This window comes from Bos mutus, chromosome 13, assembly GCF_027580195.1.
Source record: "Bos mutus isolate GX-2022 chromosome 13, NWIPB_WYAK_1.1, whole genome shotgun sequence".
Classification (NCBI taxonomy): Eukaryota; Metazoa; Chordata; class Mammalia; order Artiodactyla; family Bovidae; genus Bos; species Bos mutus.
Window position 1 is genome coordinate 23255071 of NC_091629.1, and position 19008 is coordinate 23274078.

Here is a 19008-nt window from a genome sequence, read left to right on the forward strand (position 1 = left end):
AACCCTCCACCTCACTTGTACACCCCCTATCTACTCTTTCCTTGGTGAAGCCATATCCAAAAGAGAAGTCTAATCTTTTCTTTCATCTACTTGGATATTAAGGTCAGACATTTCCAGGCTCCGGTTTCCCTGGGTCTTTTCCAAGATGTTTCCTCCTGTTCTGAGTCTTTCCTTAGACACCCTGTTCTCTCCAGGGCTGCAGAGGGAAGAAGGAGATGAGGGGGGAGGGGATTCATCCTGCTCTTTGGGCCCCACCCAGCTCTGTCCACCTCTCAACACTGTCCCTTCAATTCTCAAAACAAGGGTCCAGAGATCTTAGGCAAGTTTTTACATTAATCATGGACTGGCCCAACTGGACTAGGAGCAACCGTAACCTTCACTGAACTAGCTACTGTACTTGGGAAAACAGGGTCCACATTTTTGCTTCTGGTCCAAATTCAACATTTACCTGTCACTGTCCAGAGCAAAAATCCAGCATCTGCGTCTCAACCAAAGACAAAGCCAAGTTCACAGAATTCTGGTGAGCTCTTTGGAGCTAGTGAGGTGGTTCGCATGAGCTACAAGGTCAGAGGACCCCCAAGTCTTTGCTCTTTTTACCGATTATCCCTTTGGCGTAGAGCTCAGAGTTTACAGGGCAGGCCTCTCGAGCCAGGAGGCCAGGTCTGTCCCTCCAGCTCCTGCTCAGCAGCATCACTGCAGCTGGTGACCTTTTGTTGATCTGCCAGCAGCTAATTTGTCAACAAGCCCTTGACTCCTCTCTCTGGTTCATCATTACCTGGAGGCAAGTCTCCATCAGAAAATAAATCAGAGCAGGGAAAACAGGTTCCAGACATTTCCTTAATACTCTTTGTTAAAGTATTAAGGAATACGTTAAAGCACCATAAAGAATCTACCTGCAGTGCAGGAGATGTGTGTTCGATCCCTGGGTCGGGAAGATCTGGAGGCAGAAATAGCAACCCACTCCAGTATTCTTACCTGGGAAATCCCACGGACAGAGAAGCCTGGTGGGCTACAGTCTATGGGGTCGAAAAGAGTTGGACACGGCTGAGCATCAGAAGACCAGAGGTCTAGAACTGGCTCTGGGCCCCTTAAGAAGCTTAAGGAGGAGTCACTTTAAGAGTTAAAATTATGATTAAAAAAATTAAAATCATTATCTACAGATTCAATGATCTAAGAACTGTCCAATAGAGACTCAAATGCAAATCACTTGGACTTTCCCAGAAGTCCTGTGGTTATGATTCTGTTCTTCCACTGCAGGGGTGAGGGTTCAACCCCTGGTCAGGGAACTAAGATCCCACATGCTGCATGGTACAGAAAAAAAAAAATTCAAGTCACTTTGTAGTTTTATAGTTCACGATTTTTTTTGGTGGGAGGGCTGTACCGCCTAGCTTGCGGGATCCCAGGGATTTTCGGCCTCTCCTTTAGCAGTCACTAGAGGTCTATAAAAATCTTGCTCCTCTTTCAGGACTCAACCAAGAGGACACCTCCTCCGAGAAGCCTCCCTGATGCCACTTTCTCTTCTGTCTGGCACACCCGCTGGCTTTCTTGGGGAGTCCAGGGTTTGGGTTCTTTCTCTCTATGTGGGCTGAGGTCTCTGGAAGCACAGAGGTAAGTCTTCAGGCCTCAGGAAAACTCTGCCAACTATTTCAACATTTACCACCTCTAATAGCTCATATTTACTAAATGCTTACAGAGTGCAAAGCACTTTATACACCATTACTGCCCTGAAATCTCACAGCCATCACTTAGGTGATATGTATTAAAACCCCACGCGTACTTTAGAGATGGACAAACTAAAGCAAAAAAAAAAAGTAATTTGCACAAGCCTGCACAAACAGCTAGCTCAGATCTGGATTTCTTAACCACTATGTGACTGATTCAACTTGCAAACTCTTCCCTGAGAGTGGTCAGTCCCTCATATTTCCACTAACGGAGAATTAACTCAGTCACAGATGAGGCAGCTCCATGTTTACTCCAACTGACCATACCAGCAGCCCACAATGCTCCCCGAGCCCCCTTCACTTTGTCTAAAAGGCCAGGATCCAGGATCAGGGAGTGGCCAGAGAACCCACCAGGCAAGGAGCTGCAGAAGAAATAGGCCATGCCCTCAACGACATGCTCAGAAAAAGATGCAAAGCTGAGGAACTCTCCCGGACAGCCAACGACAAATGATTGGGCAACCAGTCCCCAGTTTCTTAACCTCTTGGGGTAGTTGCGTGTTAGACCAGCTTTTTAGCCACTTGTTGGGTCCACTGATAGCTGGGGCTGCCCCATCAACCACAGAATCCCTCCAACTTTCATAGGACCATCTACCACCTACAGGACCCTTCACCCTATTTAGGACCCTCCACAATTACACAGGACTCCCACCACCTATAGGACCCTTCACCCTATTTAGGACCCTCCACAATTACCCTCGGAGAAGGCAATAGCACCCTACTCCAGTACTCTTGCCTGGAAAATCCCATGGGCAGAGGACCCTGATGGGCCGCAGTCCATGGGGTGGCTGAGAGTCAGACACGACTGAGCGACTTCACTTTCACTTCTCACTTTTATGCACTGGAGAAAGAAATGGTAACCCACTCCAGTGTTCTTGCCTGGAGAATCCCAGGGACGGGGGAGCGTGGTGGGCTGCCGTCTGTGGCGTCGCACAGAGTCGGACACGACTGAAGCGACTTAGCAGCAGCAGCAGCAACAATTACCCTACCACCGGCCACTCCCTAAGTATTCTTCCTGCCTCAACCCAAGGTGTCAGCCTGGCCACACAGAGGTCAAACTTTTACAGGTTCTCTCGTGTTCAGGACTGAAATGAAAGTATTAAAGCCAAACCCCAGAGAGCATCCTCTATTGATTCCACTTTCATCACATTCAAAGCCAGACAACAGTCAGTGATGCTGCCGAAAGTCAGGCTAACAGTGCCTCTCGGAGGTAAGGTGACAGTGACCAGAGGGGGTGCAGGGCAGGGCAGTGACTTACAGGGTCTGTCAATACTCCAGCTGGTTAGATGGGTGTGTTCACTCTGTAGAAACTCCTACATTCTCAAACTGTGCTCTTATGACATGGGTGCTTTTCTGGATGCATTGTTACTTTTAAATGAAATTTTAAATGAAAATTTCACTTTAGCAAAGTTTTTTTAAAGGAAAAAAGAAAAACCTTTTAGCATGCCAGACCACTCTTTGGGGTGAAGGACACCCTTCTGAGCCAGGAAGGGGCTCATGGCAAGCACCCTAAGAACAAAATGTGTGACGGAGTCTATAAAGGAAATCTCAATAGCAAGGGTCCGAGAAGGGCCCTGTGTGGGGCTTGGGGAGCTTCGAGCCCCACTGAGAGAGAGGAGTGGACATTTTCCCACCCCCAAAATGCCGGAGGGGGGAAACCCTGAACCCTGAAAGGGCCTGAGGGATCAGCAGGACTATAACAAATTCTAGGGACTGTAGGGAGAGAGAGAGGGACCCGCATAAGACTGACTGGGCAGGATGGGATGAGAGCGTGGAGCCCAGTGGGGTGCGTGAGGGTTCGGAGGGGCTGGGACAGGAGGCAGATTTGAAGATGGGAGCCAGACGGAGAGGGGCTTTATATGGAACCCATCAAGATGGAGACTTTGAATTTCATCCTGCCCAGAGTTGGAGATTTTTTTTTTTAAGCTGGGAAATGGCATCTTAGAATTCTCAAGGGATCTCTCTGGCAAAGGTGTGGTCCTCAAGAAGAAGCCTACAGACCAGATACCTCCTACACAAAACTACGGAGGCTACCAGCAATCAGAGGTGCCGGCAGACCGATGAGCAGGCACCTCCCAGGGCTGTCTGTGGAAGGAGATGGTGGGGACCCAGACCCGCTGCACAAGAAGGGGGAGCTGAGGAAGGCTGGAGGGGCAGGCACTTGCCCGCCTGCCAGACCTCCCACACCCTGACCCTTCCTCCCCACCCCCTCAGAAGGCTTGGAGAGCGCTAAGTCCGCTGAGTGTTTTCTTCTCTTTGTGAGCTCCCAGGAGGAACCAACGTGATGCTATTTTGAGACAGGATCACTTCCCAAGAGAGAAGCACAAAATATCTGCAGAGGGACCACAGGAACCGTGTTCTAGCATCAGCCCGGCCCGATGGCTGCACCTGACGCCCAGATGCTCCGAGTGGGCATCGCAGGGCACTTCCAACCAGTGACCTGCCTCCAACCGCATCTCACTGGGGGCGAGACCAGGCTGGGGGGTGGGGGCGGGGGTGGGTGGTCGCGGGCCCCAGGGGGCACTGCTGCAGGTGGCCTGGCTCAAATTGGCCCTCCCTCGGCCCCCCTCACCCCTGCCCCGCGATCCTTCCAGAAACAGCTCTGCTCAGGGCTCCCTCCTTCTTGACGCAGGAGCTCGCGCCATGCCCCTCACCTGAGTGCCTGCGCCCCCTTACCTGTGTGCGTGCGCACATGCCGCTTGAGGTCGAAGGTGTCGTTGAAGCCCTTTCCACAGAAGCTGCACAGGTGCCTCTTCACCTGGCTGTGGCACTTGAGGTGCCGGTTGAGCATGCGCTGCAGACGGAAGGCCTTGCCACACAGGTCGCAGGTATGCATGGCCGCATCGCCGCAGGTGCCTGTAGTGAACTGGGGCAGAGAGGGGCGTGAGGTCCAGCGGGGAGTGGTGGGGGCGAGGGTAGGGGAGGGGTTGGCCCTGGCTCGGGCTGCCCCGCCCCCCACTAAAAATTCCCAGCAGGTGTAGGCTTTGGGCAGCGAGGTGGAACAGAGCCGCTCCCCCTATATCCATGCTCTTGATTTCCAGCAGCGCCCTGCCCCCAGCAAGTGGGGGTGGGACCACCAGCCTAGTGGGATACACTCTCTGGAAGGGGGAGGATGGTGCCCTTCCTGGCCTTAGTCCTTCCTGCTTGCTAGAGCTCCAGCTGCCACCTCAGACCCTAAGGGGGAAGCCTGTGCTGAAGATGGAAGGGAGAAAGAAGAGAGGAGCCCCTAGAGACAGCCACAGTCAATTCCTTCCTTCCGGGCCTGCACTGAGGTTGAATCCATCAAAAGGGACCGTGTCCTCGCCCCCTGGACCTGGCAGAGCCTCTGTCACTTCCAGATCTTAAGAGACCTAGCAGTGGCTTTTCTCCCTCCCCCCTCTCGGAAGCCAGGGGCCACCAAGAAGCCCGAGCACACCATGCCGTGAGGAAGCCCAAGCAGCTCGGCAGAGGAGCAGTGAGGTGCCAGGTGTGGATAATGGGCCACTGGACCTTCCGGCCCACCCAGGACTACCACCAGCTGAGTGAACAAACCGGCCCAGAGGAGAACTGCCTAGCCCAGCCGTGCCCCAGAATCATGAACAAATGACAGTTGGCTTCCGAAGGGACTTGGTCAGAATCCCACAGCTTCATTACCAGAAAAACCATAATCAAATCCCAGGTTCTGAACAGTCCGCTCCATTCTCTCAACTGCATTTGCTGCCTCAAAGGAAGAAAACAGAATCTCTATGTGATGAAAAACACCAGATCTGCTATGTTCATCAAAGGTTTCCTAGATCCTTTAGAGTAAAAGTGAAAGTTGCTCAGTCGTGTCCGACTCTTTGCGACCCCATAGACTGGGGCCTACCAGGCTCCTCTGTCCATGGGATTTTCCAGGCAATAGTACTGGAGTGGATTGCCATTTCCTTCTCCAGGGGATCTTCCCAAGCCAGGGCTTGAACCCGGGTCTCCTGCACTGTAGACAGACACTTTACCATCTGAGCCACCAGAGAAGTCCTTTAGAAGATGGATCCAATTGTTCTGCCAAAATTCTATTCATAAAAGAACCTAAAAAACTTGTTTCAGACAAGTGTCATTCGCAAGAAGAGTTGGTCCTTTCCTGGCTTAACACCTTCCATGTCTCAAACATCCTCCTTTCATCCACCCAAGGTACCACCTCCACCAAGCCCCAACTCACCTGTTCCCTCCCACATAAGCTTCTCCAGGCTCTGCAGCGCCTGCCCAAACTGGTCCCAGTACCCCTAATACCAGAGCCTCTCAAACCCCAGTGTGCACATGAATCCTCTGGGGGTCTTGTTAAAATGCAACTTCTGATTCAGGAGGTCTGCTGGGGTCTGAATTTATAGCCAGCTCCCAGGAGACACCACTGTGCGGTCCACAGACCACACTTGAGACATGAAGGACTGGCTTTCAGATGGTTTAGCACTTTATTCCAACTCATTCTAGAGGCTTCCATCACGCAGAAGCATTTCCTCAGGGTTCACCTGTTCTCCTCAACTAAATGCCTGGTGGAAGTCAGCAAGTGTTTGTGCAGGTTCCAGCCCCCATGCCCCAAGCCTAGATGGCAGCCCTGCACCGTGCAGGTCAGAGTTTCTGGGCAATGACTCACAGGTGGCAGAATGTGAAGACCCCAGAGCAGGGCTTTTCAATTGGTCCCCTCCAGTGGTTCATTCTCAACTGCTCCATCTTAGTCTCAGCCAACATTAATGTGTGCCTAATCACAGACAGAGCCTGTGCTCTGAGCTGGAGGGTGCCCCATCACCAGGATGGCTTGTTCCCAAGAAGCGGCTGGTCTAGGCACAGGCCACTGCCATCCAGGAAGTCCAGGGTGCAAGAGGCTGCTCGGAGGGGCACCTAACCCCAGATGGGGGTTGGGGCGGGGGGGCGTCCTGGTGCAAGATAACATGCTTCTAGGGAAGTGAGTGTCACAGCCAAAGAGGAGGAAGTTGGGGGAAGGGCAAAGAAGATTCAGGAGAGGGCTGGGAAACAGGAGCTGCGTGGGGTCCAGCCTGGCTAGCCTGAGCCCTGGAGAGCAGCTGATGAAGAGAGCCGAGGAAGCAAATAAGCAGAGAAGGGCAGGGCTCTACCTCGGGTCCCTGATAAACTGGACTGTCAGAGGGCGGTGGGAGGTGGGGCGCATTGGAAGTTACAAGAGGACCACGGGGCTTGAGTCTAAAGACCTTCCTGCCTCATACCCCACCTCTGCCCTGTGTCCGCTGAAGTGGTGGGATGTGACAGAGCCTGAGGGCGACTCTGCTGTGCCCAAGGCTCTCCCGTCATCAGGACAGGTCGTGGTCTCCTCCTTGTCCACAGTGCCCAAGTCCCCATTCTGGTCACTGCCTCCATTGAAGGGATGTGAAAAAGACTAAATATAGCCCAAATCTTGGCAAAGGGTACTTGGAGCTTCTCAAAGCCAAGTCTACACAGGAAGATCATTTGAGAAGTCACACAGCTAATAAAATAGAACACAGGCACATGACCCTGGTCATTCTGATTAGAAACGCGAAGAAAGGGAGATCTGTCTTCTGAAAGCCCTGCATCAATGTGCCCGGGGAACGTGCCGACCACAGTTCCAACCTGGATCTTATTTACTTTAATCCTCTCAGTAAATTCCTATTTTTAAAATGCTCTGCATGCAACATTAGTTCAGTTCAGTCGCTCAGTCGTGTCCGACTCTTTGCAACCCCATGAATCACAGCACGCCAGGCCTCCCTGTCCATCACCAACTCCCGGAGTTCACCCAGACTCACGTCCATCGAGTCAGTGATGCCATCCAGCCATCTCATCCTCTGTTGTCCCCTTCTCCTCCTGCCCCCAATCCCTCCCAGCATCAGAGTCTTTTCCAATGAGTCAACTCTTCACATGAGGTGGCCAAAGTACTGGAGTTTCAGCTTTAGCATCATTCCTTCCAAAGAAATCCCAGGGCTGATCTCCTTCACAATGGACTGGTTGGATCTCCTTGCAGTCCAAGGGACTCTCAAGAGTCTTCTCCAACACCACAGTTCAAAAGCATCAATTCTTCGGCGCTCAGCCTTCTTCACAGTCCAACTCTCACATCCATACATGACCACAGGAAAAACCATAGCCTTGACTAGACAAACCTTTGTTGGCAAAGTAATGTCTCTGCTTTTGAATACGCTATCTAGGTTGGTCAAAACTTTCCTTCCAAAGAGTAAGCGTCTTTTAATTTCATGGCTGCAATCACCATCTGCAGTGATTTTGGAGCCCAAAAAAATAAAGTCTGACACTGTTTCCACTGTTTCTCCATCTATTTCCCATGAAGTGATGGGACCAGATGCCATGATCTTCATTTTCTGAATGTTGAGCTTTAAGCCAGCTTTTTCACTCTCCTCTTTCACTTTCATCAAGAGGCTTTTGAGTTCCTCTTCACTTTCTGCCATAAGGGTGGTGTCATCTGCATATCTGAGGTTATTGATATTTCTCCCCGAAATCTTGATTCCAGCTTGTGCTTCTTCCAGCCCAGCGTTTCTCATGATGTACTCTGCATAGAAGTTAAATAAGCAGGGTGACAATATACAGCCTTGACGTACTCCTTTTCCTATTTGGAACCAGTCTGTTGTTCCATGTCCAGTTCTAACTGTTCCTGACCTGCATACAGATTTCTCAAGAGGCAGGTCAGGTGGTCTGGTATTCCCATCTCTTCCAGAATTTTCCACAGTTTATTGTGATCCACACAGTCAAAGGCTTTGGCATAGTCAATAAAGCAGAAATAGATGTTTTTCTGGAACTCTCCTGCTTTTTCCATGATCCAGCAGATGTTGGAAATTTGATCTCTGGTTCCTCTGCCTTTTCTAAAACCAGCTTGAACATCTGGAAGTTCACGGTTCACATATTGCTGAAGCCTGGCTTGGAGAATTTTGAGCATTACTTTACTAGCGTGTGAGATGAGTGCAATTGTGCAGTAGTTTGAGCATTCTTTGGCATTGCCTTTCTTTGGGATTGGAATGAAAACGGACCTTTTCCAGTCCTGTGGCCACTGCTGAGTTTTCCAAATTTGCTGGCATAGAGTGCAGCACTTTCACAGCATCATCTTTCAGGATTTGAAATAGCTCAACTGGAATTCCATCACCTCCACTAGCTTTGTTCGTAGTGATGCTTTCTAAGGCCCACTTGACTTCACATTCCAGGATGTCTGGCTCTAGGTCAGTGATCACATCACCGTGATTATCTGGGTCGTGAAGATCTTTTTTGTACAGTTCTTCTGTGTATTCTTGCCACCTCTTCTTAATCTTCTGCTTCTGTTAGGTCCATACCATTTCTGTCCTTTATCGAGCCCATCTTTGCATGAAATGTTCCCTTGGTATCTCTAATTTTCTTGAAGAGATCTCTAGTCTTTCCCATTCTGTTGTTTTCCTCTATTTCTTTGCATTGATCGCTGAGGAAGGCTTTTTTACCTCTTCTTGCTATTCTTTGGAACCCTGCATTCAGATGCTTATATCTTTCCTTTTCTCCTTTGCTTTTCGCTTCTCTTCTTTTCACAGCTATAGATACCTCCTATGATTGTCCAGGGTGGAAATCTCATATCAGTGGCACTTTTTGGTTTGAAAAGAAGAAAATGCTGAGGGCAGAGGGGAGGGGGTCAGTAACCGCTGAAGATGGTGCAGAGCCAGCGGGGCATCTGACTGAGCAAGATATAGACAGCTTTCTAACCTTGGGGAGCAAAGAGGAGTGAGGGGACTGCTGAGGGAGGACACCCCATTCTCAGGAAGCTTCCCTCTGGTCTTCCTAGAGCAAAAGGAAAAGTTCTCCCATGACCCTCAGCCAAGGCAGGGTTCCCATTTCTCCACGTTTATGCGCATCCCCATTTCACAATATGGAAAACGGAGTCACCGCTAAATGCTTATCCAGAGAATCCCTAGAAAGGACCACCTGCTGCCTGTAAATGTGTCCTGAGCAGTCCTGCCCCAGACACTGATGAATTGTATCCAGAGCCTCTGAAGAGAGTCTCTCTTTGAAAGATGTAGGCTTAATTAAAAGGCAAAAGATCATGGCTGATAAAGCTAGCTTCTGCCAAACTAGTTCACTTGTCATAAAAAGCCTAGGACTTTCCAGTGGTTAAGTGGACTGACTTTCCAGACGGTCCAGTGGTTAAGACTCCAAACTCAGATCCCACATGCTGAACGACCAAAAAAAAATTTTTTAATGGCAAAAGGGAAGGAAAAATTCCTTCATCAGAAAGAAAAGAGAGATGTCTTATTAGTCAGCCATAAGAAAGAATGAAATATTGCCATTCGTAGCTACATAGACAAATCTAGAGATGACCATACAAGTGAAGTCAGAGAAAGATAAATACTACATGATATCACTTATATGTAGAATCTAAAAAATAATACAAATGAACTTATTTATGAAATAGAAATAGACTCACAGATATAGAAAACAAACATAGTTACCAAAGGGGAAAGGAGGGGAAGAGGGATAAATTAGGAGTATGGGATTAACAAATACACACTACTACATATAAAATAGATAACCAACAAGGATTTACAGTATAGCCCAGTGAACTATATTCAATATCTTGTAGTAACCTATAAAGGAAAAGAATCAGAAAAAAAAAAAAAAATATATATATATATATATATGTATAACAGAATGTCTTTGCTGTACCTGTGAAACTAACACAATATTGTAAATCAATTATACATCAATTTTTTTTAAAAAAGGAAAAATTCCCAAGAATTCTGCAGAAAAACATTTGGAGGATAAATTTCTAAAGATGAAATTTATCCCACAGAGTGCACTTTACATATGCCTGGAAATTTGGTCTGGATAGCAAAAGGTTGGAAAACTACCTACATGTCCATCAATTGGGACTTGTTACAAAATTAAAAAAAGATGATAGGATCATATAATGAAAGCAGCTAGAAAAAAAGACAGAAAACTGACTACCAGCCACCTGAGTAAGCCCTCCTGGATATCCTGCCCAGTCAAGCCCCCAGGAGATTCCAGTCCCACTGGCATCCGACTGCACCCACAAGAGACCCCAGGCAAAACCCACCCAGCTGAGCACAGTCAAGTCACAGAACTAGAAGATATCATAACACATTATGCCAAGCTACTAACTCTGGGGTTATCTGTGAAGCAGCAGCAGATCACTGGAATGGTAATAGATGTATCACATTCTCTTAAGACCACCATATTTGTGAGTACTAAGTCGCTTCGGTCGTGTCCAGCTCTTTGCATCCCCATGGACCGTAGCCCGCCTGGCTCCTCTGCCCATGGGATTCTCCAGGCAAGAATACTGGAGTGGGTTGCCATGCCCTCTTCCAGGGAGGTCAGTAGGGATCAAACCCGTCTCCTGGAGCTCCTGCACTGCAGGCATATTCTTTACTACTGAGACAACGGGGGAAGCCCCAAATGGGATTAGATGAACCCTTTTCTTAAATTCAAATCCTGCTCTACCACTCACAGTCTGGGAAGTAGGCAAGTTACTCAACCTCTCTAAGGCTGCCCTCTCTAAGTAGGCAAGTTACTCAACCTCTCTAAGGTTGAGTAATTTCACACTCCTCCCCCCATAAAATGTGGGCAATAACGATACTTGCCTCTTGGGATTGTTAAGGAATACTAGTTGCCCGGTAAATCCTAACTCTTAAGAGTTTGACAAGTTCCAGCGTCCTGTGATCCTAAATAAAATGTAACAAAACCTCTTGTTTTTCCACCTGTCTTTTGAGTTTTCCTCTCACTGATGGAAGAAAAAGGGAACTAACCGTCAGTGTGGGTCACCAGCCCCTAGTCCTTCATCTGCAATTCTGAAATCGAAAAAGTTCCGAAAACCAACATTCTCTCTTATCTCCATTGGCAACAAAACCAGAAGCTACAGTTTGGTGTTAATACTCATACTTCAATATAGAAATTATTAATGTGTGCAATTACAGGGTACTGCTCCAGATACTTCTGAAAAAGTATACTTCAGTCATCTTCTGAAAAAGTTTAATAGTCTCACCCTTAATCCAAAATTAACTCTCCAAGAGGCTCAGCACTCAAGTGGGGAAGCTACCATGGAGGGTGGGAGGTGACATCAGTCTGGAGATTCATTAACTAATTGGCGATTAATCACGGCCAGAAAGATGAAGAGAGACAGTTAATTCCCCCACCCTGCAGCTTGGCGCTTTCTTATGCTGTCCTGTTTTCTTCAGGATCTCGGCTTTCGTTTTAAAATACACACAAAATTCCCCTCTAGTTCTTCTGAAAAACAGTCCTCTGCAGCAGAAACAAACCCATCATTGTATCGGAGCTACGGAAGATTTCAGGAGCGTCCGGGGAGGTGGGGACTTGGGCTGGCCCTCTGACCAACTTCAAAGCTGGCTAAGGTCACTTACCTGTCAACTTCTAAAGGGAAAAAAAAAATCCTTTATTTTCTGTGGATGCTTCCACCAGACAAGTTCCTTAAACTAATGAACCTATTTCCTGCAGTAGGCTACCATGGGTCTAGGCTACCTTCCATGGCCATGTGGACAAGATTACCACTGACACATCTGCTTATGTCTGAGTGCTCATAACGTGCTAAGTGTAATTCCCCAATTTCTTTGGGATAAAAACACCCCTCCTGCATCCTTAAGTGTCACAAGTCCACTGCATGGCAGAATGCAGTCTTCCCAAATGCAGAGATGCTGAAGGGAACATATCCTTATCATCCAGAAGAAACAGGGGCTAAAACACTTGCAGGTGCCCACACTGACATGTTGATGGGGCTTGGAGTCTGCGAAATGTGTGCCTACACTTCCCAGGGACAGGCCCATGGGTCTGGGCACGCTGTGTGGGAGAGGGAGGGGTAACCCTGTGCTTTGTTTCCTGTCATGTGGTAGAAACTGCTTCAGGTTCCCTCATGTCACACTAGTGGCTAAGGCGGCAGCACAACAACACAACTACACAACAACGACTACACACTTCAACGACAGCACAACATCCTAAAGAAAAAGGAGCCTTGGGCTGGGCTTTGCCGCTAGCACCTGTGAGGAGCTCAAAACAACCTCTCTAGCGTTATCTTTCTCCCCATAAATATGAGGAGACTGGACCACATCTGGGCCCTTGAGTAGATCCTGTGGGTGGACAGGCTCAGCCTCTGTCCCTGCTCTGAGGTGGACCATCCTGCATAGGAGAGGCTAGAAAGCGCGACACAACATTTCCCAGAATCCCTTGCAGCTGTCGTCTTTAGATGTGACCTGGGTTCCACCAGTTACATGCACTGCTGTAGATTTGACTTCAGGCGGGCCTGAGTTAACTGAGCTGAGGCAAGTATGCAGCAATTTTTTCACATCTTGCATTAGCAGAAGCATTGTGATGGGCAAACAGCAGCCACAGCAGCCACCGCAGCAGCTCCCTAGGCAGCCCAGTTCTGCAGTGTGGCTCCAGGAGTCACTCCTGGGAGCTCAGCCTGCTCTCTCTTTATCCCAATTTGAAAGGAAGTGTTAGTCGCTCAGTCGTGTCTGACTCTTTGCAACCCCATGGACTATAGCCCCCCAGGCTCCTCTGTCCATGGAATTCTTCAGGCAAGGATACTGGAGTGGGGTGCCATTTCCTTCTCCTGACCCAGGGATCAAACCCAGGTCTCCTGCATTGCAGGCAAATTCTTTACCATCTGAGCCACCAGGAAAGACTTACCCCATTTAATGCCCCATAATTAACCATCATCTGCAGCTCACACGTTGTTCTCCTATTTCCCCTTCTCCCCCTTTAAACTAATTTAAGCTTTCTCAAGTATCCACTCCAAGCATTTTCCCCTTTTTCCTTCCTGTTCTTCCCCAAATACTGTCACTTGTATCTAGGAACTGTTGACTCCTCCTTCCCTGCCTGTATTTCTCTTCCATGTTGACTTAAGTCCTCCTATGAGTCAGGTATTACTGTACCAGCTGCTGGAAATATGAGCCCACTAGGAATGTTCCCAGCCTTTGGTGGCTCTAGAGTTAAGAAGAGGAGTCTGGTCAGCCAAGGAGATGGTAAGTTACAAGGTTGGAGCTTCCAATTCTGTCTTGGGAGACTGAAGTCAACAGGCAAAGAGCTAGGGATGAGGCTTACGTTGCCTTCCAAACATCAAATGGGTGGGTTTTTTCCAAATAATACTTAAATCCACCCAATCCAGTTGGTAAATCCCTTGTCCTTGCTGGGGGCAACAAAATATTGGACATCAACAAAACCTGCCACAGGTCACTATTGGCTAACTCCCCACTGGGCAGTTTATACGCTAAGAAAATCGCTCAGCATTTTGTATCCACTGTCTACCCCAATGCTTGAGAGGCCCATTCTATTATTTCTCCATTTTACAGATCAGGGAACTGAGGCTCAGAACAGCCCAAGCACAGCTGGCGAGATGGACCCAAATGAGGTTTTCCTTCTCCCACAGAGCATCCACACTTTCTGGCTTGGCCCCTTTACCATCTCAGCCTATCCCAGCTATATTTCCAGCTCCTCACCCTGACTCTCCCTGACCCCAGGCCCGTTTCCCATCCTCCCTTCAGCTCTGAGTCCTGTTCTTACTCAAGCTTCAGGCTCCGCCCTAAAGCCTGCCTCTTCGCACTCTCTCACTGCCCTAGAATCCACACCAAGAAACCTCCCTCTGCTCAGAATGTATTGCATCTTTCCTCTTGCTTCTGGTTGAGCGTTCACTTTCCTGTAATAGCGTTAATAATTAATATAGTATTTGTGCCTCTCCACCAACCCAAAGAATCCTAGCTGGAGTTACTGGGCACCTACCATGTTTTCTGATTGACTCATTTATCCTCATGACTCTATGAGGCAATTGTCATTATTATTAAGATTCCCACGTTACAGATGAGGAAACTGAAGCCTGGAAGGTTTCAGTTCAGTTTAGTCGCTAGTCGTGTCCGACTCTTTGTGACCCCATGAATTGCAGCACGCCAGGCCTCCCTGTCCATCACCAACTCCCGGAGTTCACCCAGACTCACGTCCATCGAGACAGTGATGCCATCCAGCCATCTCATCTTCTGTTGTCCCCTTCTCCTCCTGCCCCCAATCCCTCCCAGCATCAGAGTCTTTCCCAATGAGTCAACTCTTCACATGAGGTGGCCAAAGTACTGGAGTTTCAGCTTTAGCATCATTCCTTCCAAAGAAATCCCAGGGCTGATCTCCTTCACAATGGACTGGTTGGATCTCCTTGCAGTCCAAGGGACTCTCAAGAGTCTTCTCCAACACCACAGTTCAAAAGCATCAATCCTTTGGTGCTCAGCCTTCTTCACAGTCCAACTCTCACATCCATACATGACCACAGGAAAAACCATAGCCTTGACTAGATGGACCTTTGTTGGCAGAGTAATGTCTCTGCTTTTGAATATGTTATCTAGGTTGATCATAACTTTCCTTCCAAGGAGTAAGCGTCTTTTAATTTCATGGCTGTAATCACCATCTGCAGTGATTTTGGAGTCCAAAAAAATAAAGTCTGACACTGTTTCCACTGTTTCCCCATCTATTTCCCATGAAGTGATGGGACCGGATGCCATGATCTTCATTTTCTGAATGTTGAGCTTTAAGCCAGCTTTTTCACTCTCCACTTTCACTTTCATCAAGAGGCTTTTGAGTTCCTCTTCACTTTCTGCCATAAGGGTGGTGTCATCTGCATATCTGAGGTTATTGATATTTCTCCTGGCAATCTTGATTCCAGCTTGTGCTTCTTCCAGCCCAGCGTTTCTCATGATGTACTCTGCATAGAAGTTAAATAAGCAGGGTGACAATATACAGCCTTGACGTACTCCTTTTCCTATTTGGAACCAGTCTGTTGTTCCATGCCCAGTTGTAACTGTTGCTTCCTGACCTGCATACAGATTTCTCAAGAGGCAGATCAGGTGGCCTGGTGTTCCCATCTCTTTCAGAATTTTCCACAGTTTATTGTGATCCACACAGTCAAAGGCTTTGGCATAGTCAATAAAGCAGAAATACATGTTTTTCTGGAACTCTCTTGCTTTTTCCATGATCCAGTGGATGTTGGAAATTTGATCTCTGGTTCATCTGCATTTTCTAAAACCAGCTGGAACATCTGGAAGTTCACAGTTCACATATTGCTGAAGCCTGGCTTGGAGAATTTTGAGCATCACTTTACTAGCGTGTGATATGAGTGCAATTGTGCGTTAGTTTGGGCATTCTCTGGCATTGCCTTTCTTTGGGATTGGAATGAAAACTGACTTTTTCCAGTCCTGTGGCCTGCTGAGTTTTCCAAATTTGCTGGCATATTGAGTGCAGCACTTTCACAGCGTCATCTTTCAGGATTTGAAATAGCTCAACTGGAATTCCATCACCTCCACTAGCTTTGTTCGTAGTGATGCTTTCTAAGGCCCACTTGACTTCACATTCCAGGATGTCTGGCTCTAGGTCAGTGATCACACCATAGTGATTATCTGGGTCATGAAGATCTTTTTTGTACAGTTTTTCTGTGTATTTGTGACATCTCTTCTTAATATCTTCTGCTTCTGTTAGGTCCATACCATTTCTGTCCTTTATCGAGCCTGGAAGGTTTAGCAACTTGCAAAAGCCAGAGCGTAGAACCCTAACCATTACTGTCAGATGGTTCTGAAACACAAGGGTGGCACAACTTTATCCCCTGTCTGCCTTGCGTACAGCTGTACATTTACGTACAGCGTAAATGCTGTGGATGGAGCTTCTCTCTGCCCTTTTCTGGTTCTAAGAACCAACTGTTTAATGAGTGCCTTCTAGTCATTGAAAAAAATGCATCTTGCTCCAGTGGCTTCCCCCTCTTAGACCGTTCGTCCTACTTTGCACAGAACTCTAAAGTCACACCTCGTGCTAAGTCAAGGGTGGTTTGACCAGTTATTTGAAAATGGACCATACCATGGCTGATAATTCTATAATCTTGGAGCATCTTGACGCCAAGATGTCTCCAATTTTCGATGGAAGAAGAGAGGAGAAGGAACCTGAACTTTGGCCTCAGTAAACAAACAAAAACTCCTCTGGAAATTTAGTTAAGGGTTGAGGAGCAAACTACACTCCACCCCCACCCCTGGGGGCAGCACAAAGACAAGGATCCTGGGAATAAGATCAGTTTCTTCATCCCTTAATCCAGGGCCCCAGTGGAGCTGTTGGCCCGGGGCATCAGAGATCTCCTAAAATGGTGGTTAAGGGACTGGATAATTTTCCCCTGCCACTTTCTTTCCAGGGCAATGTGGGCAGTTGGGGGATAGAGGTTTAAACTAGCTACAAATCATCCCCAAAACAACGTTTCAATTGTCCTTCCAGCCGGGAGATAAATATGCAAGTGGGACCCTTTGTAGAATTTCCTGGAGGGCAGAGGTAGCAGCCGCAGGCAAACTGTCCCTCCCACTTAACCCCAGCAGGCCCAGAAAAGCCTCCCACCAGCTGACTTTGAACCTTTCCAAGCAGGATGCCCACACCCAGTCGACAGCATCCTTTAAAGCTGTCTTTCCTAAGGATTCCCAGCTCAGCATCTAGCCTCAATTCATAACCAAATCACCCCAGCCCTACCCAGAGCCAAGCCCCAGGAGCCAGGAATATGCACGGGGGAGGGAAGACCCCTCCCACCAAAAGTAACGGAAGTTTTCCCAATCCACAGTGTTCTAGGGCTTCCTCCCCATCCCCCGGCCTGGGCAGGGGGCGCCTTGGGACCGCCCAGGAGCGCCCAAGAATTAACACTTCACCGAGGGACTGGAACCCGCAAAAGTTCTCATTAAGGCCCACCTGGCTAGGAGCTGGGGTCATATGATTCCTAAAAACACCACTCCCTGGCTCCGGCTGGCTGTGAGTCAGTGGATTGAGACTTAATCTTGGAGGTAGCGGATACCTTTGAGCAGGCAATCTTGGAAGTTCCACCCAGGAAAGCGCAGATGGGCGTCGTGATAAACTGTGGCCTACAATTCCAAGAGGCTGGGTGGGGGGTGGGGACTAAATCGCGAGAAGAGAGGGAAACAAACATTGCAAGCCACTGCGGGCGGGGCCATGGGGCAATTTGCAGTTGAATCCGATTATCCGTCAATATGATTCAAGAAGATTTGATAAACACCAGTTTAAAAGTGCCCGGCACAGACCTCGTGTCTAACGGGCACTTCATAATTGGCACTGGGAATAGTTGATACTGTGAAAGACCTACTGTGTGCCAAGCTCCCACGACTGTCTCCGGAACGCAAGGAACGGGGCGAAACTCCCTTCGAGTTCAAACAGCGCTGGGAACTGCGCCCCAGAGGAGGGGAACCCAGGGCCTGGGGTCCCTCCTTTCCCACCCCTGGAACTCCAACGGCCTGGTTGTGCTTCAGGCTCTATGCACAGAATGGGGGAAGGAGGCTGTGCCTGAGCGCTTTGGGCAGCTCCAGAGGCCACGCGGGAGGGCTGTGCCCGCGCGGGGAGCGGGTCTTCCGGGCGCAGCGACCGGCTAGCCCGCAGGCAGGAGGACACGCGGAGGCGCCCTGGCCGCGGCCCAAGGGCAGGTGCAGGAGCGGCGCAGCGGGCGCTCAGGGTGCACCGGTGCCCGGGCGCGCGGGCGGGCGCGGCAGGGAGGGGCGCCGGCCCCGGGAGCCCGACGCCAGGGCGTGGTGCAGGTGGCGGCGGGGGCAGAGTCGACTCCGTACCTTGATTTTCGACCTGGCGACCGGGCGCTGTTTCGCCGCCAGGTGTCCATCCGGGCCCTCGCCGTCGCCGGGCTCTGGGGTTTCGCGCTCCGGGCCGCGCGGGGACGAGCTGCTCTCTGCGCCTCCGGGCTCCCCCGCGCTGCTGCTGCCGCCGCCGGTGCTACTGCCGCCGTCGCTGCGGCAGTCCTCGGGGGGATCGTGGAGCAGACGGCCCAGGCCCACTGCGGAGCGAGGGCCGCGCCCCGACACACAGACACGCGGCGTCAGGCCCGGGCGCCCGCAGCAGTTTGACCTGCGGGCGGTGCCGCCGCCGCCCCTCCCCGGACCTGGGCACCTCGCCAAGTGGGCAACGCCGCGGGGGTGGGCGATCGAGCCCCTGACTCGGCCTCCCGAGCAAGCTTGGGGTCCTGGGGGGCGGTGGGGGGCGTCCGCTCCTCTTTCCAAGTTCCCGTGCCCACGAGGTACGAGGGCCAAGCGCGGCTGGGGACACCGCGCACCAAATTTCCACTCCCTGGGACCCGATCTCGAGCCACCTAGTCCCGGAGAGGTTGACCTATCCCTGTGCAACCTCACGAGGACATGGGATTGAGATTGCCCCTTTGTGGCCCCCAGTCCCACTCCTGGGCCACCTCTGCCCGCAGCAGCCAACGGTCCCGCCGCAGGGCAATTAGAGGCGCCCACTAGGGGGGAGGGGGTGCAGGGCGTCCCGGGTTCCCAGCCTCTCACTC

General features: G+C 49.8%; 1 protein-coding gene across 1 annotated transcript in view; it reads right to left on the reverse strand.

Moving 5' to 3' along the window:
- OVOL2 (ovo like zinc finger 2) overlaps positions 1-19008 on the reverse strand; it is a 30396-nt gene that overhangs the window by 9619 nt on the left and 1769 nt on the right. The window contains exons 2-3 of the mRNA XM_070381121.1: positions 18281-18501; positions 4395-4584 (exon numbers count right to left, since the gene is read on the reverse strand). Coding sequence (XP_070237222.1) covers positions 4395-4584; positions 18281-18501 — 411 coding nt within the window. The remainder of the gene's footprint in view (positions 1-4394; positions 4585-18280; positions 18502-19008) is intronic.